General features: G+C 37.4%; 3 protein-coding genes across 3 annotated transcripts; 2 read left to right on the top strand and 1 right to left on the bottom strand.

Annotated features, from left to right (window-relative positions):
• Positions 1 to 1,935: 1,935 nt before the first annotated feature.
• On the bottom strand, positions 1,936 to 4,513 carry LOC103432206 (FBD-associated F-box protein At4g10400-like). Its single transcript, XM_008370385.4, has 4 exons — positions 4,379 to 4,513; positions 3,003 to 3,917; positions 2,469 to 2,597; positions 1,936 to 2,372 (listed from the first exon to the last, which is right to left on the bottom strand). The coding sequence occupies exons 2-4, from the start codon at positions 3,909 to 3,911 to the stop codon at positions 2,091 to 2,093; spliced, it is 1,320 nt and encodes a 439-aa protein (XP_008368607.3). The 5' UTR covers positions 3,912 to 3,917; positions 4,379 to 4,513; the 3' UTR covers positions 1,936 to 2,090.
• A 6,937-nt stretch (positions 4,514 to 11,450) lies between these two features.
• On the top strand, positions 11,451 to 12,808 carry LOC103432372 (NAC domain-containing protein 41-like). Its single transcript, XM_008370561.2, has 2 exons — positions 11,451 to 11,915; positions 12,362 to 12,808. The coding sequence occupies exons 1-2, from the start codon at positions 11,451 to 11,453 to the stop codon at positions 12,806 to 12,808; spliced, it is 912 nt and encodes a 303-aa protein (XP_008368783.2).
• A 2,243-nt stretch (positions 12,809 to 15,051) lies between these two features.
• Positions 15,052 to 16,392, top strand: LOC103432370 (NAC domain-containing protein 41-like). The gene is made up of 2 exons (XM_070819772.1): positions 15,052 to 15,516; positions 15,946 to 16,392. Exons 1-2 carry the CDS (start codon positions 15,052 to 15,054, stop codon positions 16,390 to 16,392), a joined length of 912 nt encoding a protein of 303 aa, XP_070675873.1.
• Positions 16,393 to 23,898: the final 7,506 nt, after the last annotated feature.

Raw genomic sequence — 23,898 nt, 5'->3', positions numbered from 1 at the left:
AATAACTTACAAAATAAAATTTCTCACAATTTACATAAAAACATGTGGTGTACCACCTGTGTATCTGTCATAACAAAAAAATTTCTAGTTAACATGTATGTTTCATCATTACATAATCCTTTCTCTCTCTCTTTATAATTAAAAGTAAGTAGTCCACTTGTATACATGTTACGTTATATGCTGATAGATTGTCAATATAACTGATATTTCAAACAAAATTGAGTTCATTTGATTAGTGGTTACATAACATGTCGGTTTTAATATACTATATACATACCAAGTAGTATTACCAAATTGTCGTTAATTTGAACCACATATTCAAATACAAACTTACATAATTAATAATTTATATCGCTAGTCTGACAAACATTGATGTGTGTGTATATATATATATGTCAATGTTGATATCGACATTAACATATGGTTTGATAAGATGACATTTTTCTATTTGTTCATGCACACATGATTGGCCAGTCCATAATAAAAGGTCACCCCGGTGGTCATATGCCTATATAAAGTCCTACCTCTCTTGAAGGGAATCATATAACCAAATACACAAATATTTAAGGGCCAATATCTCACTTCTTGAGCTTGGCTTTCCTTGAAACTCTTTATTTTCTTCAATTGTTTTCTCTCCTTCAAGAAAATAAAAACTTCTTCTGCAAAATGGATTCTTCCACCACACTGATCAGAAACTATGCAAGCATGAATGACAACGACGCTTATGCTTTCGAAGTTCACGAAGGCATGGAAACAAATGGTGCCATTCTCATGTCGTTGCTAGAAGAATTGCAGGAGGAAGATCGAGACGAGGAGAGATTAAACAGTGTGATCCAATCCCTAGAGGCAGAAATAATCAAACCAACAATATTGGGCAGCGATGGTTTGAGTAATACAGACTCTGAATGCATCACTATCAAAGATTTGGAAGATAGTAACTTGTGGAACATCGTAGGAGGCTTGGACGGTCAGGATTGCTCACGATCACCGTCATCAGATGATTGTGATCATTTGGGATGGTTTGAAATGGATCAGGCGGCTTGCTCACCAAGTAATGACATGAATTGGTATGTGGATTCTTGTGAGTATGATCAAATGGATAATTTTCCGATTGATCATTGTGAATGGGTTGGTGATTATTCTCATGTTTATTGTAATGGTGATGGCATAGAAGAGGAGCATGTGTACAGCTCTATATGGCAGGAAACAGCCTATGATTCAATCATGTACGACTAGGCCAAAGAGATTTTTGCCCATCTGTAAATTTTAATTTGAAAGCCTTGGAGATTTTTCGATTCAGATATATAATGTATGCATCTGCAGCCATAATTGAATTTCCTCGAGATCTAAGAAGCAAAGAGATTTATTATAGCAAAAAACGCTTATGAACAAAAGTGCTTCTAAAGCAGTCCCAAACGGATCATTAATAACAAAGCCTGAATGCAGGTAGATTTATGATATATCTTCTAACAACAAACAGGATGGTTTTACATGTTTGAAATCATATAATTCTTCTGAACTCAGGCAACTGAACTTCAAAATTCAAATCTCTGGAAAACCAAAGGTTGCATCTTTAAAAATTCAACTTGACAAATCATCGAAGCCCTTTGGAACATCAGAATCCTCCTTGTACAACTCGTTCTCTAAATGTAGTGTGTATGGCATTGCATTTTCTATGTTTGAAGATTCATTTGACAACTCTGTTGGAGCACAAAAAATTCTTCGTAGGTAAAGTAAGATCAAAATGAAGTTACAGGAGCGTAACTAAAAATAAGCCTTTTATTTTTAGAGAAAGAGATTAAATATATATGAGACAATAGAGAGATAAAAAGGGGTGGAGAGAGATGTGAAAGAACACGAATAAAAACTAAAAACTAAATACATGCACGCGTCAACTAAAACAACGAGAAAAACTTGCAACTAAACAAAGCTAAATAAGCTTAAAGAGATTCTATCATTACATGGAACACAGACTGCAAAATAGGTTCAATCCACCATCAAAAAACAAACATGATGTGATACTTCTACAAGTTCGAAAAAAATCCTTGTAATCCAAAAAATTGAACTTCAAAGCTCAAACTATTGTACAACTACATCTTGATGAATTCAACTTGACAAGTCACCGAACCCCTTTGAAACATTAAGAATTCCTTGTATAGCTCTTTCTCTGTAATATGCACAAGACTTGTATATATCCTCATTTTCTTCAAAATCTTAGCGTTCTCTAACAAATACTTTGACACTTCCCTCTCAATCTCTCGTCCCTTGAATCCTCTTATGGTGATAGTCTTGAGGTGCGACCGCAGATAAAGAAGCAAAAACTTTGGTGGATTCCACCGAAGCTTTGAATAATCTCTTTGACATATGGTTCTCTGACAATGATTTACAAAAATGAATGAGATTAAGAATCTTTAAGAGGGCATGTTGATACCATGCGGCACAATATGCATCCGCCAAATCTTACTTACATCTTCTAAGATAAGATCCTCCAGATTGGGCGTCTTACGGAGTAACATTACTAGCATTTCCCAATAACAGCTATCATAAAGAACCACCTTCAGTTGGCTCAAATTAGGAAAAACAGGGAGATACCATTCCTACATGAAAGATACAAGTATTAAAGCACTCAATCAGAAATTAAGGATTCTCTTATCCATAACAAGCAATTTGAAATCAATCGTATTGACGAAAGGAAGGAACTGTTCCATCACTTTCTTTAAGCTCACAACAAAGGATAAAAAGGAAACACGTGTAAGCGGGAGAATGAGGGTATGTGGAGGATGTTCTTGTACAGTTAACATTTTATACAAACAAAGGATGACCTAGCGTTCGTTACTCCTGGACCCCAACATTATCAATAAATCCAAGTTTGAATTGATGAGGAATGGTGCACTATATGCTGGACTTGCCCCTCGTACCTTCCTCCTCTACCGCTTTCTTCATCCAATAAAATTATCTACCAAACAAGAAATGTAAAGGAACAAGAGTTAGGGTAAACTTACCTTCAAACGTTCAGCTGAAAGAGACAGATATTTCACATTTGATATTGCTTCCAGTAGTGCAACTACACGGCAGGGAACTTCTTTGAGAACAATATTAGCTTTTACTAGGGATTTTGAATGCTCCAGAGAATAATTTGACGAAAGATCTTGCTTGAAATCAATGTTTTCAAGCTTTGGGCCATTGATAAGAAGATTGTAATCATGATACTGAGGATCAACGGACAGATTTATACTCAATGTCTTCACTGTAGGCACAGAAATATGGATATTTGAAACTACGTCACATCTTAGAATTCCATCTATATTCAAGTTTTCCAGGATAGGGCAGCAAGAAATAAGCTTTTCAATTGAGTCGGTATCAGGATAATGAGCTGTGACATAGAGGAACTTGAGGCTTGGGAAACACCCCGATGTAGGAGGAGCATAGGTAATGCAGTTTGAGCTCAACTTCAAAACCGTTAGTGTTCTGCACGTGAAAAGGCTCTGAGGCAACTCAAATTCCCGGTATTGATTATAATGAGATTGACAAAGCTCAAAATCAAGTTCAACGACATTACGCCTTATGGCAGTGCAAAGCCAACCATCAACATGAGACAAATCATCAGTATAGGTAACTGAAAGACGGAATTTTTTTATGTCTGATGAGTCGCGGAAGTAAAGTACACGATCAACAAATCTGGTAAAAAGGTTAGAGCCATATGGACCTGCCTGAAAAGAAGGAAAATCTTTTCTGTCGTTGAAGTAGAGATTGGGAACAGAAGTCCATAAGTTCTTCCACCTTCTAGACAAAATGGTGGTCCTCACAGCATATTTTGTAGGAAGGAACGAAAGTATGTGACATAGAAGTGCATCTGGTAGCGCATTGATCCTATCTTTAACTTTTGCTCGACGCTTCAACACCAAGCTCATTTTTACCTTAAATATTTCAACAAAACATGGTTAAATTGCAACAATAACACACAAAATTAATCATTTTTGTTTTTACTTACAAGCGTAACCAGAGGAAAAGAGCAATATATATGTACACACACACACACACACACACACACACATTACGCTCTGTTTGATCGCTTAGAAACTAAGGTAAGAAAAATGCGTGAAATTTAACAGCATTAAGATATTTCAATTCAAGAATTTCCAATTGGATGCAAAAGCAACAAACTTTCAATCTATCCATAAACAACTAAAAATTCTAATTTCTAGTGAAACAGAAATAAATCATAAAGATTATATATTTATTTTCCAGGGGCACACAATACAAAAGGGTAAGGCTTTAATTGTCTAATCGTTTCCTCTGTTTTGATTTTTCTCAATTTACTCGGTAACCAAACAGATGGTAAGGAAAGGAGCTGACAATAAATACTGAAGAAAAATACCTGAGGAAAAAGCTACGGAGAACGGAGGGAAATGAGAACCACAGGAGCGTCGGATGCGGCGACGTTTTTATCACCTCTGCAACTGTAAAGTGGGAACCTTGCAGGCTTCGATCATTTTTGAGAACTTGACTCATATTTTTATAGTTTTTTTTTTATTTTAAAGTTTTTGCTTTGGTTGGGCCTTAGGATGACTTGGGTAAGGCCAACTAATTAGAATCTATTGGTAACTAAAAATATTACTAGAACATTGATAAATTAAGAAGACGATGAAGGAAAACTAGCATATTCCTAATCTACATTAAAAAATGTAAGGAAAAGTTTAAGAGTTGAACAAGCGTGAGTAAGGCAGTTTTTAACCCAAACATCAAAAGTAAGTGAAATTGGTTGAAATGATCATTTTTAAATTCAAATTTCTGACATGTGATCAAATATCTTAGTAGTTAGGTATTGTTTTTTAATTTGTTTTTCTCTGACGACTTGCGAGTTGGGACCACCATCACTTTCTACTCCTCCCAAACCTTCCAATTGCGACCACCTCTTCACCGCATTATTGAACACCACCATCGTCTATGGAGATGAGGGCCATCAAGTGTCCAAGTCGGAATTGGTGATGGCTGCTGTCAAGTGACTTGAGTCATGAGTGAATGGGATAGGAGTGTCTAAGTGAGGGAAAAAAAAATAAATAAATCCAACGGTGTAGTGGATGTGAGATTAATCATTAAATCCAATCTAATTATCCAATGCTAGAGGCACATTTCTCCTATTTTTGGACCCGCCCTGCCCCATCAATTCCTGCACCCGTCCTGTCCCACCCCGTCATGTTTCTTCTTCAAAATATTTAGACCCGCCCTGTACCCACCTCAAACTGCTTGAACCCACCTTCATGTTTCTTCTTCAAAATATTTAGACCGGCCCTGTACCCGCCTCAAACTGCTTGAACCCACCCGACCTGCGGGTCCATGACTCATTTGCCTACCCCTTAGATTTTGATGATGTAAAATGGTTGTTCTCTTTGACTTTTTGTTATTTTTTGGGATGCTTTTTGTTATTAGTTTACCCAATTAATTAAAATAAACCCTTATTGTAACTTAAATTTTTAAGTACTACCGTGTAGTGATATTTCCTCTTCACTGGTAAGTGAAAGGTTTTAGGTTCGATTTTCGCTAAAGACGAAGTCAAACCACATAATTGTTAGCCTATTGTGAAGCTAAGCCCACCCTGTTCCTGATAGAGTAAATAATATCATTTGTTAAGAAAAAACATTAAACTTAGAAAGAAAAAGAGAAATAAAACATCAAAATATAATTAATAAATGAGGTGACTAAATGTATTAAGGGACGAAAATTAGATATTGATCTTACACAAGGTTATACTCTAAAATTATCTTTTCCAAAGATTAAAATAAAGTTTTTTAATAAATACTAGCATATGCCCCACACTTTGTGTGTGAAAATAATTTTAATTTTTATTGTAAAATGGGAAGGAGAAAGGAAAAAAAAAGAATGTGGATTAGAGAGAGAAGTTTTCTTTTTTGTATTTTATTTTTCAAAATTAGAGGACGTTAGGATCACCTGTGGGTGAGGGTTTAAAAAAACTGCAAAATTTAATTTGTGTGAATTTATTTTACTGCCCATGATTTTGTTTTGTAGTAGGAGACAAAATTATCGTTTTACTCTCTTTTGATTGACAAAGAGGGTTTTATTAATGTAGTTTATGTTCATTTTGATAATACTGATTAGAAGAAAAAGAAAAGGAACAGATGAATGCATAGAGAAGATGAGAGAAGGATGGTTGCTCTTCCTCTTTGCTAAAATTCACAGAGGGATATTCTATTTCATTAATGCCTCTCTCCACTTTTACACAACGTGCAAAAGAGGAATATTATAGTTAACAAGAGCTAAGATGGATCAACACATCATAAAATTGATCTCAGCCATTCATTACCTAATAACTAGGATCATCACACATGACACTCATGGCCTTACATCTTTTGACTTCACACTTGGCAGATATGCTCAAGTGAATACACAAATAAACTCATCTTATTTCACTAATACTAATCAGCTATAGACTTATAATTCAACACTCCCCTTTAAGTCTTGAGCTGATTTCACTCTGAGCATATTTCTAAGATAGTTGAACCGATCCTTAGCCAAAGGTTTTGTGAAAATATCTGCTAACTGCTCTTTAGTTGGACAGTACACCAAATTTATAATTCCTTCCTGCAGTGCATCCTTAATGAAATGATAGCTTCTATCTATGTGCTTAGTCTTCTGATGAAACACAGAATTCTTGGTGATTGCAATTGCAGAGGTGTTGTCACACTACAATGGAGTTGCTTTAGTTTGAAGTTCTCCAAAATCTTCCAATACAAATCTGAGCCAGATTGCTTGTGCAGTGGCATCGGATGCACTTATGTACTCTGCTTCTGCAGTAGATAATGCCACACAGTTTTGCTTGACTAAAGCCCAAGAAAAAACTCCACTTCCAAAAGAAAATGCATATCCAGATGTACTTTTGCTATCATCTAGTGATCCACCCCAATCACTGTCACAATAGCCAATCAACATTGCCTTCTTGCCTTTCGTATACTCCAAACCATAGTTTAGAGTCCCTTTAATGTATCTGAGCACACGTTTGACAGTTCCAAAATGCTTGCTAGTAGGACAATGCATAAATCTAGCAAGTAGACTAGATGCATACATAATGTCCGGCCTAATAGTTGTAAGATATAGAAGACTCCCAACAATGCTTCTGTATAATTCTTCACTTACTGCTCAACTTCCATCTTCTTTGGTTAACTTCTCAGTTGCCACAAGTGGTGTGATCACAGACTTGCACTCATTTAAGTTGAACTTGTTTAGCAAAGAACTTGCATATTTCTTATGGTGAATAAAAATGCTAGAGTTGGTCTGAATTATTCCCATTCCAAGGAAATGATGGAGAAGACCCAAATCTGTCATTTCATATCTTCCTTGAATTCTTCAAGCATTAGTCTATCACTAACAGTATAAACTATGTCATCCAAATAGATAGAAACAATCAAGATGTTCTCTCCTCTTGTTTTGGTGTACAGAGTTGGTTCACTCAAACTTTTCTCAAAACCACACTGAGAGAAATATGTGTCAATTTCTCCATACCAGGCCCTTGGTGCCTGTTTTAACCCATAAAAAGCTTTGTACAACCTGTAAACTTTATCTTCATTTCCTTTGACCACAAAACCTTCAGGTTGATCTACATAAACTTCTTCTTCCAATACACCATTCAGAAATGTTGATTTTACATTAAGCTGATACAATTTCCAACTCTTATGTGCTGTTAAAGCTACAAGTGTCCTGATAGTATCCAATCTAGCCACTGGAGCATAAGTTTCATTGTAGTCTAGCCCTAACTTTTGAGCATAACCCTTTGCAACTAGCCTAGCTTTGTTTTTTAAAACTGAACCATCAAGATTTAACTTGGTTTTGTAGGCCCATTTAACTCCAATAACCGGCTTTTCTGTTGGTCTATCCACAAGCTTCTAGGTGCTATTCTTCTCAATCATGGCTAATTCATCTTCCATTGCTTTTAACTAGGATTCATCTTGCATTGCTTCTTCATACTTCTCTGGATCTATGATGCAGAGATTGCATTGAGCCAATACTTCATCTAGTTTTCTCCATTTCAATGGAGTGTGATCATATGCTTGAGTGTTTCTTTCATCTTGACTTGTGTTGCTAGGAGACTTTCTTGCAAAGTGAGTTGAATGTTTGAATTTTCAGCATTAACATTCCTTCCATGATTCTGTGATGCAGGAGTAGTTTGTGGTAGAAAAAAACTTTCATTATCTTCAGGACTGAAGCTGTCATATACAAGTTTTCCTTCAGTGAGAGGCATCACAGCTTGGCCAGAACTTCTTTTCCAATCCCAGGTTGTTTCCTCATCAAACACAATGTCCCTGGACAAAATAAGTTTCTTGGTAACTAGATCAAACACTCTATAGCTCTTTTCACAGGTTGCATAACCAACAAATATGCCTTTGAAACTTTTGGGTTCAAGCTTGTGTCTAACTTCTTTTGGAACATGAGCATAGCATAAAGCACCAAATATTCTCAGATGAGCAATACCAGGTTTTCTTCCAGAATAGGCTTCAAAGGGAGTGATATTGTTGTCCAATACTTTTGTGGGACATCTATTTAATAGATACATAGCTGTATGCACTGTTTCAGCCCAGAAATAGTATGGCATTCCTTTCTCATGTAGCATCGACCTTGCCATTTCAACCACTGTCCTGTTTTTTCTTTCTACAACTCCATTATGTTGTGGAGTGTAAGATAGAGTAAGCTGCCTTTGTATTCCTTCATTTTCACAGAATTGCACAAATTCAGTTGACATGAACTCTCCCCCTCGATCACTTCGCAAACACTTTGCTTTAAAACCACATTGTAGTTCAGTCATAGCCTTGAATTTTCTAAAACAACAGAATGATTCAAACTTTTGCTTTAGAAAATATACCCACACCATTCTGGTACAATCATCTATCAGCAGCATGAAGTATTTATTTCCAGCCATTGACTCAATCTTCATTGGACCACATAGATCAACATGAACAACTTCAAGTGGGACATTTGCTCTCAGTGCTCGATTCTTTGAGAATTCATCTCTGTGTTGCTTTCCATACTGACAACCTTCACATACACCACTGTGACTTTCAAGCTGTGGCAAACCATGTACCATATTCTTATCTCTCAATTGCTTAAGACCACCAAAATGTAGGTGTCCAAATCGTCTGTGCCAAACCCAAGCAAAATGATTCACACTAGCTCTCAGTGCAATTTGATTTTCAGGTAGAAAAGACAAAGGATAACATCTGTTTCCTTTCTTCTTCACTTTAATGACTAAACAATCCAGGGAAGGGCCATCAAATACATTGCACATTCCTCCTCCAAATAACAAGAAATATCCATGTTCATCCATTTGACCAACACTGAGCAAGTTCTCCTTTAAACCAGGAAGATACATGGCTTCTTTGACATACTTTCTGCCCTTATTAGTGTCAATAGCCAAAGAACCCATTCCTTCAACATTTACAAGGTCTCCAGTAGGCATTTGAACTTTGCCTACAATGTTATTTCTCACATCAACAAGAAGATTCACATTTCCTGTCATATGATTGCTGCATCCACTATCAATATACCATTCTCCATTCACTTTAGCTTCAGTAATTGCATTGTTTGCATAAAACAGATTTCCTGACACTTCTGCTTGATTCGCACTATTAGCCTTCTGCACTATTTTTCCTGCAGTACACTCTCTAGCCTAGTGCCCAAATTTATAACAACTATAACATTTTGGTTTACCCTTGTGTCTACATTCACCAAAATGAAACTTAGAGCACACCTTGCACTGATGTTTTATGACTTCTTGGTTCATTGATTGAGAGGGATTCACATTTTGAGATGTGTTTGTAAAAGATCTCTGCTGAAACTTGGATTTTGACTCCCATTTCTTTCCCTTAGAGTTCCAATTTCTAGGAGATTTTCCTGAGTAAGTGCTACCTCTATTTTGCCCCTTTTGACTCACAGAGAGTGAAGAGAAAGCTCTCTCTGTTGTATCAACAGTATGTAAGTCAAACCGTTGTTCTTGACTTTTCAAGATTGCTATAACCTCCTGCAATTCTACAGTCTCCAAGGACTTTGTATTCTGAATGACTAGACATATGGGATCATATGGTTTACTAAGGCTAATTAAAACTTTCTGAACTAATCTCGCATTAGAAAGAATTTCTCCAAACGTTTTCATCTGGTTTATCAAATCATTTAGCCTAGTAAGATACCCAGACAGAGTTTCATCATCACGCATTCTAGCATACTCAAATTCACGTCTCAGATTTTGTAATTTCACAGATCGTACCTGATCACCACCATGATACTATCCATATAACAAATCCCATGCCATCTTCGTTGATTCGGCATTGGCGATTCGAGGGAAGATTTGATCCGAGACTGCATTTTGAATGATTCCCAGAGCCTTTGCGTCTTGCATATATGCTGCGACAGTTTTCTCATCATTTTCTTCCTCTGAGCTTCCTTCAGCTTTCTTCTTCTTCTGTGAATCTAAGATTGTAATCCCTTTTCAACTAATTTCCATAACCTATGAGATTTGAAGATCGTCACCATCTTGATTCTCCAGAACTCGTAGTTCTCACCGGAGAAGATCGAAGTTCTCACCTCAGAACTTCCAGATCCAGCCATCTTTTGGCTTAGATGTAATGAACACAAATCGAAATCAGGTTCTATGAAATTCCGGCAACTTCACCTGAACTGAAACGAGCTCAAGTATAGCTCGATTGCTTCAACGTCAATAACGTTAGCTTCACAATTTACGCCCATGTTCATTTTGATAATACTGATTAGAAGAAAAAGAAAAGGAACAGATGAATGCACAGAGAAGATGAGAGAATGATGTTGCTCTTCCTTTCTGCTAAAATTCACAAAGGGATATTCTATTTCATTAATGCCTCTCTCCACTTTTACACAACGTGCAAAAGAGAAATATTATAGTTAACAAGAGCTGAGCTGGATCAACACATCAGAAAATTGATCTCAGCCATTCATTATCTAATAACTAGGATCATCACACATGGCACTCATGGCCTTACATCTTTTGACTTCACACTTGGCAGATATGCTCAAGTGAATACACAAATAAACTCATCTTATTTCACTAATACTAATAAGCTATAGACATATAATTCAACAGTTTAGATATCTATAAAATATGTATGTATGTTTGTATGGTTGGGCAATTTAAACCATACATGTATAATGACGGTTACTTTTTTATACTGGAATTATTTCCCATTTAGCTAGCGGTTGATGATAAAGATAAAATACTGTCTTAATTCCTGTTAAAAAGGCCACGTAATAAATACCAAGTAATTTTAACTAGCTTGACACACAAGAAACCCTAGCCCATTGTTACCTATATAAATACATGCCGCTAGCTAATGATCACCCTATTCAGTATCATTACTTGCTCATCGCCTCCGCTTTTCTCATTCTTCTCAAATCCTTGCTATTAGAAAGTTATTATGGCTGGTTACTACCAAGTTCCAGTAGGGTACAGGTTCATGCCTCGAGACGACGAACTACTTCTTGGCTACCTTCGTCCCAAACTTGACGGACAGGACTATCCCAAAGGCATTGTTCATGACTGTGATCTCTACGGTCTTGAAGAACCATCGGACATATGGAGACGTCTTAACCGTGCATCACATGATGGTCAAGAATGTACAGATGATAAAGATATCTACGTCTTCACCACACTCAACTCGAAGGCTCCTAATGGCTCGCGTGTTTGCCGAACAGTTGGCACCACCGGCGGCACTTGGAAAGGCGAAGATGCCGGCAAGGAAATCTACGCTTCTGGGATTAAACAAGCTATTGGCTTCAGAAAAAGATTTACGTACAGGAACAAAGGATCCCCGCAGAATGACCATTGGATTATGCTTGAGTTCCATCTTGATCCATCTTTACTACGAAACAAACATCATCAAGTAAGTACACTTTTCTTTCTTTTAAATTGTTTTTAGGTTTTCTGTCTAAACTTGGCCTCTAGAAAAAAGTTAAGAAGAACGAATCAAAAGCTTATAAAATATATTCACGCTTATACGTATATTAATATTGGCAGGCAAGGAAGTATATTGGCATGGAAACAATCTTAAAGGTCGTACCCAGTGCACAATCTTATAAGGACTTAATTATTTGCGATTTCCTTTTTCTTTTGTCTTAATTTTCTAGTTGACATTGAAACTTTGCTCACTAATAAAAAGTATTGCTCTCTTTTCTACAGTCGTTAGAGTAAGCAATACATTATATATATATATATACATATGTATGTATGTATGTATGTATGTATGTATATGCATGTAGAACCTTTTTATTTATTTTAGTAAGGATCGGAATTTATATTAACAAAAGCAAACACGATTCTCAAATGCAGGAGAAGAATATTGTTCTTTGTATTCTTAGAAGAAAGGATGACATATCAAAGAAAAGGAAGCTGGAGGGAAGAGATAACTATGAAGAAAACGCAGCTAATCACTTTCAACCTCAGGCGCTTAATGATATAAATGTTGGAGATTACAATAATGCCCCTAGCTATATGGAGCAAATCGCATTTGATCACTTGCAACCTCAGGCACTTACTGCTACAACAACTGGAGATTATATTAATGACCCTAGGTATACAGAAGAGAACGCAGCTAATCACTTTCAACCTCAGGAGCATTATGCTGCAACCACCGGAGATTACAGTAATGCACATTGGTATACAGAACAGAATGCAGCTGATCACTTTGAACCTCATGATGAGGCGCATAATGCTACAAATGAAGATTTAACTACTGCCCTTAGGCGTATGGAAGAGATCCTTATGAGCGGTTTTTGAGGATGACAAGTTATATGAGTCAGTATGTCCTGAGTGACTCCAAATTATAGAAGAAGAAGAAGAAATTGCAGCAGCTGTTGGTGTTGCTTCAACAAAAACAGGATTAATGTAAAATGCTTGTTAGTGTTCACTGGTATTGCCAACCAGAGTAAATCAATGGCTAACCACGAATTGTAAAGTGATCATGTTTTGTCCTTTATAACTTTCATACTGTTAATATTTTCGGCTTATATATTTACCTTCTTCCTTGAATTGTATCACGCACCTTGACACCTTGAAATTGGGTTGCTTTGTGTAAGATTATTTCATAAATCAATATACGATCTAACAAACAGGTAGTCACGGTCTTTTCTTACCTTTAACCTCCACCCTAATCATTATTACTTCCTTATAATTCTTCCCAACATACATAACACAAAGAAATGCTTACCTCCAAATTATAAGCTGAAAGAGACAGGCACTTGACGTTGTCGATATTTTCAAGAATTTTGATTGAAAGATTATCGAAGAAAAATACCTGAGGAAAAAGCTACGGAGAACGGAGGGAAATGAGAACCACAGGAGCGCCGGAAGCGGTGACGTTTTTATCACCTCTGTAACTGTGAAGTGGGAACCTTCCAGGCTTCGATCATTTTTGAGAACTTGATTTATATTTTTGTACAATTTAGTTTTTTGTTTTTATATATATATTTTTAAAGTTTTTGCTTTGGTTGGGCCTTAGGATGACTTGGGTAAGGCCGACTAATTTGAATCTAATGGTAACTAAAAAAATATTACTAGAACATTGATAAATTAAGACGATGAAGAAGGAAAACTAGCATATTCCTAATCTACATTAAGAAATAAAAGGAAAAGTTTAAGAGTTGAACAAGCATGAGTAAGGCAGTTGTTAACCCAAACATCAAAAGTAAGTGAAATTGGTCGAAATGATCATTTTTAAATTCAAAATTTTGACATGTGATCTAATATCTTAGTAGAAAAGGTGTTGTTTTTTAATTCGTCTCTCTGGCAACTTGTGAGTTGGGACTGCCATCACCTTCAACTCCTCCGAAGCCTTCCAATATCGACCACCTCTTCACCACCATCAAGTTTACCCAATTAATTAAAATAAATCCTTATTGTAACTTAAAGTTTTAAATACTACGATGTAGTGATATTCCTCTTCACTTGTAAGTGAAAGGTTTTAGGTTTGATTTGTCGAACCACAAATCGAACCACATTATTGTTAGCCTATTGTGAGGCTAAGCCCACCCTGTTCCCGATAGAGTAGATAATATCATTTGTTAAGAAAAAACATTAAATAGAAAGAAAAAGAGATATAAAACATCAAAATATAATTAATAAATGAGGTGACTAAATGTATTAAGGGACGAAAATTAGATATTGATCTTACACAAGGTTATACTCTAAAGTTATCTTTTCCAATGATTAAAATGAAGTTTTCTAATAAATACTATAATATGCCCCACACTTTGTGTGTGAAAATAATTTTAATTTTAATTGTAAAATGGGAAGGAGAAAGGAGAAAAAAAGGAATGTGGATTAGAGAGAGAAGTTTTCTTAAGTTATCTTTTCCAATGATTAAAATGAAGTTTTCTAATAAATACTATAATATGCCCCACACTTTGTGTGTGAAAATAATTTTAATTTTAATTGTAAAATGGGAAGGAGAAAGGAGAAAAAAAGGAATGTGGATTAGAGAGAGAAGTTTTCTTTTTTGTATTTTATTTTTCAAAATTAGAGGACGTTAGGATCACCCGTGGGTGAGGGTTTAAAAAAACTGCAAAATTTAATTTGTGTGAATTCACTTTACTGCCCATGATTTTGTTTTGTGGTAGGAAACAAAATTATCGTTTTACTCTTTTTTGATTGACAAAGAGGGTTTTATTAATGTAGTTTAGATATCTATAAAATATGTATGTATGTATGTATGTATGTATGTTTGTATGGTTGGGCAATTTAAACCATACATGTATAATGACGGTTACTTTTTTATACTGGAATTATTTCCCATTTAGCTAGCGGTTGATGATAAAGATAAAATACTGTCTTAATTCCTGTTAAAAAGGCCACGTAATAAATACCAAGTAATTTTAACTAGATTGACACACAAGAAACCCTAGCCCATTGTTACCTATATAAATACATGCCGCTAGCTAATGATCACCCTATTCAGTATCATTACTTGCTCATCGCCTCCGCTTTTCTCATTCTTCTCAAATCCTTGCTATTAGAAAGTTATTATGGCTGGTTACTACCAAGTTCCAGTAGGGTACAGGTTCATGCCTCGAGACGAAGAACTACTTCTTGGCTACCTTCGTCCCAAACTTGACGGACAGGACTATCCCAAAGGCATTGTTCATGACTGTGATCTCTACGGTCTTGAAGAACCATCGGACATATGGAGACGTCTTAACCGTGCATCACATGATGGTCAAGAATGTACAGATGATAAAGATATCTACGTCTTCACCACACTCAACTCGAAGGCTCCTAATGGCTCGCGTGTTTGCCGAACAGTTGGCACCACCGGCGGCACTTGGAAAGGCGAAGATGCCGGCAAGGAAATCTACGCTTCTGGGATTAAACAAGCTATTGGCTTCAGAAAAAGATTTACGTACAGGAACAAAGGATCCCCGCAGAATGACCATTGGATTATGCTTGAGTTCCATCTTGATCCATCTTTACTACGAAACAAACATCATCAAGTAAGTACACTTTTCTTTCTTTTAAATTGTTTTTAGGTTTTCTGTCTAAACTTGGCCTCTAGAAAAAAGTTAAGAAGAACGAATCAAAAGCTTATAAAATATATTCACGCTTATACATATATTAATATTGGCAGGCAAGGAAGTATATTGGCATGGGAACAATCTTATAAGGACTTAATTATTTGCGATTTGCGATTTCCTTTTTCTTTTTTCTTAATTTCCTAGTTGACATTGAAACTTTGCTCACTAATAAAAAGTATTGCTCTCTTTTCTACAGTCGTTAGAGTAAGCAATACATTATATATATATATATACACACACACACATATGTATGTATGTATGTATGTATATGCATGTAGAACCTTTTTATTTATTTTAGTAAGGATTGGAATTTATATTAACAAAAGCAAACGCGATTCTCAAATGCAGGAGAAGAATATTGTTCTTTGTATTCTTAGAAGAAAGGATGACATATCAAAGAAAAGGAAGCTGGAGGAAAGAGATAACTATGAAGAAAACGTAGCTAATCACTTTCAACCTCAGGCGCTTAATGCTATAAATGTTGGAGACTACAATAATGCCCCTAGCTATATGGAGCAAATCGCATTTGATCACTTGCAACCTCAGGCACTTACTGCTACAACAACTGGAGATTACATTAATGACCCTAGGTATACAGAAGAGAACGCAGCTAATCACTTTCAACCTCAGGAGCATTATGCTGCAACTACCGGAGATTACAGTAATGCACATTGGTATACAGAACAGAACGCAGCTGATCACTTTGAACCTCATGATGAGGCGCATAAAGCTACAAATGAAGATTTAACTACTGCCCTTAGGCGTATCGAAGAGATCCTTATGAGCGGTTTTTGAGGATGACAAGTTATATGAGTCGGTATGTCCTGAGAGACTCCAAATTATAGAAGAAGAAGAAGAAATTGCAGCAGCTGTTGGTATTGCTTCCACAAAAACAGGATTAATGTAAAATGCTTGTTAGTGTTCACTGGTATTGCCAACCAGAGTAAATCAATGGCTAACCACGAATTGTAAAGTGATCATGTTTTGTCCTTTATAACTTTCATACTGTTAATATTTTCGGCTTATTTATTTACCTTCTTCCTTGAATTGTATCACGCACCTTGACACCTTGAAATTGGGTTGCTTTGTGTAAGATTATTTCATAAATCAATATACATAGGGAAGTCTTTTTTAAGAAGCCGATGTAAGAGTATGAGTATGATTCTTGCAAGTCTTGGGATAATTGATATTATAAAGAAGTCTAAATCATGTTGACAAGAGTTAATCCAATCATATTGGTATATTGAGGACTCTTGTGTTTGCTCGTTTATAGGACTCATATTGATATAAGGAATGCAGTCTTGTATTTCTTGTGGGATTGTTATAGGGCAATCCAGGTCTTGTAGGTCTTGTAGTATAAAACCACAAGCCCCTGCTCTCACAAAATACGCTCTTATTGTTCCAATTACCTATAACTTGGAGAGCATTGAGTTTTGCAGAGAGGAGAAGGTTGTGTGTAGATTTCTCTAATGGCTCTTAATCCTAATTTGTTGAACATAGTTATGATATGGTGTCTAGCACTTTCTTTCCTGTGATCAATGTCGTGAAGAACATGTGTGTTGCTGTGGGAGATATTCATCAGCCAAGCATGTCGGGTTCTATAAGATGAGGCAGGAAACTCAATAGCCTTGGGTTGGTATAGACACAAATCCAATCTTCACCATGTGTGGGATAGGGAGATCATACAACAAACTATGAAGGACTATTGTGATAGAACACACGGGAAAGACTTCGGCAAATAGTTTGCAGGTATGTGTTGCAGATATTACTTCAGTATTTGCATATACATAATATATTTGGAGTTATGATTGTGATTTAGTTGGTTAAATCTTACGTTCTTGGCTAGTTTATTATAGTGCTTATATGGTTGCTCTAACAGCCGATGAATTCAAGAATGCTCGCTCGTGTAAATCAAATGAGCACAATGCCTCGTTTTATTTTCTTGTGTTGTAAGGAAGCTTTCTTTGCATTTGTGGTTTTAAGGGGATCGAGCCTTGTTTGCCAATCGCCTGCTTGGCTATCATACTAACAAGTTACTTCAGGGCGAATTATCAGGAGAGGAAAATTTAATGTGTTGATCACACATTATGACCTTGCCTTAAATCAGTCAGGGAGCTTATAACAATAAGCTTGGTTGAATTTGTTTCAAACAGAAGATATTTAACAAGCAGTACGTACTTTTTAATTTCTTGGAAATTGTATTGGTTGTATAATAAATCCTTCGCTTTTAGCGTTGAATTGGATTTCCTGAAATAGTTGGCATGCAACTGTTGGCACCACCGGCGGCACTTGGAAAGGAGAAGACGCCGGGAAGAAAATCTACGCTTCTGGGATTAAACATGCTATTGGCTTCAAAAAAAGATTTACGTACAGGAACAAAGGATCCCCACAGAATGACCATTGGACTATGCTTGAGTTCTGTTTATAACAGACTTAGGGCCTCCGTATTTAGACCTCGTATAAATACTCGGGGGACTCAAATGTCATTATGTAATAAATGGAGGGGCAAATATGTAATAAGTGAGGAGCCCTTATTCTATAAAAGGACTCCTTACTCTCCTCATTAAGGGATGCCAATTCTTAGGCCATGGGAAGAGCTCTCTCACCCTCAGAAGCTCTCACCCTCTCCTTCACAATCCTTTCAGAGAAATACAATATCAGTGTGGACGTAGCCCCAACATTGGGGTGAACCACGATACATATTGTGTTATTTACTTTCTTGTAGATTCACGGTTGGATTTACATTGTTCCAAGACCCCTCCGGTTTGTGCATCAACATTTGGCGCCGTTTGTGGGAATCGACACGAAAAGTTATGTCGGTTTTCTCTCAATTTTTCACCTCCGTCGTGAATCTGCAGAAACCCAAGAACGAAACACCTGTAGAGTCACTGCAAAACCCATTTCTCAAAAATGCAAAAATGAAAACTCCTAAACTCAACCACGGTTTCTTCTCTCTCCTCTCTCTGTCTTGTAATCTGTCTCTAGTTTCTTCTTCTTGCATCTCTAAAAACCAAAACTCATTTTCCACAGGGTAAATGGCTCTGGCGATTTCCCATGCTTTTCTCTGCCCCAAATTGCAATTTTCGCAAAGGAATTTCTGCCCTAAAGTCCTAGAGTTGAGGCTGCTACCCTCTTTCTCACTCATTTTCTCTATGCAACACAGAGAGCAAAATTACCTCTAGTGGACCAACCTCCAAACCACCATCGTGCTCTAGTCCTCAAACTCAACTCGCCCGTGTCTTTTGTACGTGTCCCAAACTTGGACCCAAAGCTAGACCACCACGATCTCAGTCGGGTTCGACTTTCCCGACAAGCCCCGTCGTTTCCCCAACGAAATTGAAGGCGGATAAGTCCACTGCAGAACTCCGTTGAGTTTCAAAGAAATTGAGATGGATCAGTTTTCAGTTTTTGCAAAAAAAAAATAAAACTAAATTGATTGAAACCAAGTTGTGAGTTGTTTATTTTGGTTCCCTAATTCAAGCTGAAGCTTTCTCTGATGGCTTCCCCGTTTCAATTCAAGTTATTGAGCATGGCAGAAAAGATCAAGCCAATAGAAAAACCAGCAGTCAGGGCCTTCCACGAGCAGCAGACGGAGGTGAAAACGCGGTTCTACCGTAGATAGAAGGACACGGGCGTATCGTATATCTCCAACGTGGACCTCTACATCTCATTCTTCGACTTCAAGATAAGTAGTAGCAGCAGCAGCAGCTCGATGAAACGTGGGTTCATGGAGACCGTTGATCAAATTTGCCTACAGAAAAGCTCTACCTGTAGCGGTTCATGTGGTAGTTCATTATCAAGTAGTAGTTCTACAACAACTCCCGTCGTCATCACAGCCTCAGTTGCAAAAGCAAGAATAATTTGGTGGCCGCCGGAGCTTTGTAACGACAACTATGGCTCGGCCATGGCATGTACATGAACGCAACAAGCTATGGTGTTGTTCGATAGTCGCGGTGCTTACATCACCGACGGAGAACATGAACATAGTAGCAGATACAAGACTGTCAGGTGCTGCAGTAGAAGACAAGATAGTCTACAAAAATAACTGGTTCGATCGAATGGCCATTAATCATTTTTCACAGAATGTCCAAGCTGAAACAAGAGATTGAAGGCTGGACTGCTAAGCTTTTGCCTTCCAGACAATAGTAAAACCTGTGCTCACCCATGCTTGTTGCTAACACGCTTGCCTGCTCACCCATGTTGTAAACTTGCAACTGTCGACCATGGGAACCAGCCACACATGGTTTCAGGTATGCAAATGGAGTTACAACCAGCAAGGCAGCAAAAAAAAAAAAAAGGAAAAGAAAGTCTGTAGGTGGAGAAAATGAATAAGATATATGCTGATGCCAAAGTGCTTTCGGAATACTTTTATCATTGTGGAATATTTTATGTACTGGGGAGGAGTGAAAGGAAGTGAGCCCTATTGGAGCGGGGAGATCAAGTAAAGCAAATGGGTGATGATAGAAAGGTTTTGTCACTTTGGCTTAAATCTTCAAGCGCCCTACCCCTCGCAACTGCTAGCTGGACATACTATCCCATTATCCAACCATATGCCATAACCACCTTTTGCAACAACTTTTTTGAATGATGTAATTTATTTTTCTAATCTTCTGGAGACATCTGTGTAACCCCATCAGAGAGTAATAAAAAATAAAAAAAACGACAAGCCCAAAATAATGGGCTGGAATGTTATGTGGATGGCGAATGCCCATATGCCCAAAAGAGCCAGGCCCTTTATTATCACCAACCAGGTGATCAAAAGTACGTCCAGTACTACAAAAAATTATTCGGCAACTTGCCGCTATTATCACCAACCAGGTGATCCAAAGTACGCCCAGTACTTCAAAATTATTCGGCACCCTGCCGCTATTATCACCAACCAAGTGATCAAAAGTATGTCCAGTACCCCAAAATTATACATGAGCATTACTCATGTCAATCATACATAAACATTCATGAGCATCACTCATGTTAATCATACATAAACATTCATGACCATCATTCATGTCAACATTCATGAGTATCACTCATGTCAACATTCATGAGCATCACTCATGTCAACATCCATGAGCATCACTCATGTCAACATCCATGAGCATCACTCATGTCAATCAACATAAAACATTCATGAGTATCACTCATGTCAATCAACTTCGAAAGCTTCATTTACAGAGCTCAAACTTCGAGAGCTCCAGCTTCAAAAGCTTCATTTACAGAGCTCCAACTTCGAGAGCTCCAGCTTCAAAAACTTTAGTTACAGAGCTCTAGTTTCGAGAGCTCCAGCTTCAAAAGCTTCATTTACAAAGCTCCAGCTTCAAAGCTTTACTTACAAAACTTTACCTACAAAGCTTCAGTGCAAGGTATACAAATACCGCCTCCGAACGACCGCCACTTCGGCCCATACATGGATTCAATTTGAATTCTCCAGCCAACAGACCCTATTGACTGAAGACTTGGGGGACTATACTATGTATCATATATTGGGCCTCATAAAAAATACTTGGGGGACTTAGCCCATTATTTATATATTGAGGAGCGAACCATTATTTTATAAAATGGACTCCCTCACTTTCATTAGAGAGCACCCAATATTCATGTATTGAGGAGCGAGCCCTTATTTTATAAAAGGGTTCATTAGAGAGCACTCATTATTCATGTATTGAGGAGCGAACCCTTATTTTATAAAAGGGACTCCCTCACCTTCATTAGAGAGTATCGCCGCCAGCTGAGCAATCGCCTCACCGTGAGCATCACTCCTAGCCCATCATTTTTGTATTGAGGAGCAATCCCTTATTCTATAAAAGGGACTCCCTCACCTTCAATGCCACAAGCCGAGCCAACCAAGGCAACATAAGCCACAAGCAGAGCAGCCTCGCAACATATGCTACTTCTGGTTGAGCATCATTTTAGCTTGGGCACCGCCTCATATTGAGTATCAATTTTGAACGACATCTAGTTACTTCGGCCCACACATGGACTGAATTTCAAGTCTCCAGCCAAAAGACTCTCTTGACTCAAGACATGGGGGACTACTGTTTATACCATACTTAGGGCTTTCATATTTAGACCTCGTATAAATACTCGGGGGACTCAAATGTCATTATGTAATAAATGGAGGGGCAAATATGTAATAAGTGAGGATCCCTTATTCTATAAAAGGACTCCTCACTCTCCTCATTAAGGGAGGCCAATTCTTAGGCCATGGGAAGAGCTCTCTCACCCTCAGAAGCTCTCACCCTCACCCTCACAATCCTCTCAGAGAAATACAATATCAGTGTGGACGTAGCCCAAACATTGGGGTGAACCACGATACATCTTGTGTTATTTACTTTCTTGCAGATTCACGGTCGGATTTACGTTGTTCGAAGACTCCTCTGGTTTTGTGCATCAACAAGTTCCATCTTGATCCATCTTTACTACGAAACAAACTTCATCAAGTAAGTACACTTTTCTTTCTTTTAAATTGTTTTTAAGTTTTCTGTCTAATTATTCGGAAAATCACTATATAAAATTGGCCTCTAGAAAAAAGTTAAAAAAAACAGATCACAAGCTTATAAAATATATTCACGCTTATACATATATTAATATTGGCAGGCAAGGAAGTATATTGGCATGGGAACAATCTTATAAGGACTTAATTATTTGCGATTTCCTTTTTCGTTTTCTTAATTTTCTAGTTGACATTGAAACTTATATATATATATATATATATATATATATATATATATGTATGTATGTATGCATGTATGTATATGCATGTAGAACCTTTTTATTTATTTTAGTTAGGATCGGAATTTATATTAACAAAAGCAAACGCGATTCTCAAATGCAGGAGAAGAATATTGTTCTTTGTATTCTTAGAAGAAAGGATGACATATCAAAGAAAAGGAAGCTTGAGGAACGAGATAACTATGAAGAAAACGCAGCTAATCACTTTCAACCTCAGGCGCTTAATTCTTTAACTGTTGAAGATTACAATAATGCCCCTAGCTATATGGAGCAAAACGCATTTGATCACTTTCAACCTCAGGCACTTACTGCTACAACGATTGGAGATTACAGTACTGACCCTAGGTATACAGAAGAGAACGCAGCTAATCACTTTCAACCTCAGGGGCTTTATGCTGCAACCACCGGAGATTACAGTAATGCCCATTGGTATACAGAACAGAACGCAGCTGATCACTTTCAACCTCGTGATAAGGCGCATAATGCTACAATGAAGATTTAACTGTTATCCTTAGGCGTATGGAGGAGATCCTTATGGGCCGTTTTCGAGGATGACAAGTTATATGAGTCGGTATGTCCTGAGGGACTCCAAATTATAGAAGAAGAAGAACAAATTGCCGCAGCTGTTGGTATTGCTTACACAAAAAGAGGATTAATGTAAAATGCTTGTTAGTCGTCACTGGTTTTGCCAACCAGAGCAAATCAATGGCTAACCACGAATTGTAAAGTGATCATGTTTTCTGCTTTATAACTTTCATACTGTTGATATTTTCGGTTTATATATTTACCTACTTCCTTGAATTGTATCATGCACCATGACACCTGAAATTGGGTTGCTTTGTGTAAGATTATTTCATAAATCAATATCCGTGGGGAAGTCTGTTGATGCACAAAACCGGAGGTCTTGGAACAATGTAAATCCAACCGTGAATCTGCATGAAATATAAATAACATAAGATGTATCGTGGTTCACCCCATGGTTTGGGCTACGTCCACACTGATTGTATTTATTTGAGGGAGAGAGAGCTCTGAGAGTGAGAGCGTTGAGAGGGGGTGAGAAGGCCTATTAATTGGCCTCAGGAATGGCCTCCCCTAGTTGTGAGGGTGAGAAGTCCTTTTATAGAATAAAGACTCCTCACTTATTACATATTTGCCCATTCCTTTATTATATAATTACATTTGAGTCCCCTGAGTATTTGTACGAGATCTAAATATGGAGGCCCTAAATATGGTATAAACAGTAGTCCCGCAAGTCTTCAGTCAAGAGAGTCTTTTGGCTGGAGACTTGAAATTCGGTTAATGTGTGGGCCGAAGTAACTAGATGTTGTCTTGAACTAATGCTCGATATGAGGCGGTGCTCAATCTGAAATGATGCTCAACTAGAAGTAGCACATGCCGTGAGGCTGCTCGGCTTGTGGCTTATGTTGCCTTGGTTGGCTCGGCTTATGGCTTTTGAAGGTGAGGGATGCCCTTTTATAGAATAAGGGCTCGCTCCTCAATACATAAGTGATGGGCTAGGAGTGATGCTCGCGGTGAGGCGGTTGCTCATTTGGCGGCGTTGCTCTCTAATGA

The sequence above is a fragment of the Malus domestica genome, chromosome 03 (genome assembly GCF_042453785.1).
Source record: "Malus domestica chromosome 03, GDT2T_hap1".
NCBI lineage: Eukaryota > Viridiplantae > Streptophyta > Magnoliopsida > Rosales > Rosaceae > Malus > Malus domestica.
Note: the sequence above shows the minus strand (reverse complement) of the source record. Positions and strands in the feature narration are given on the sequence as shown.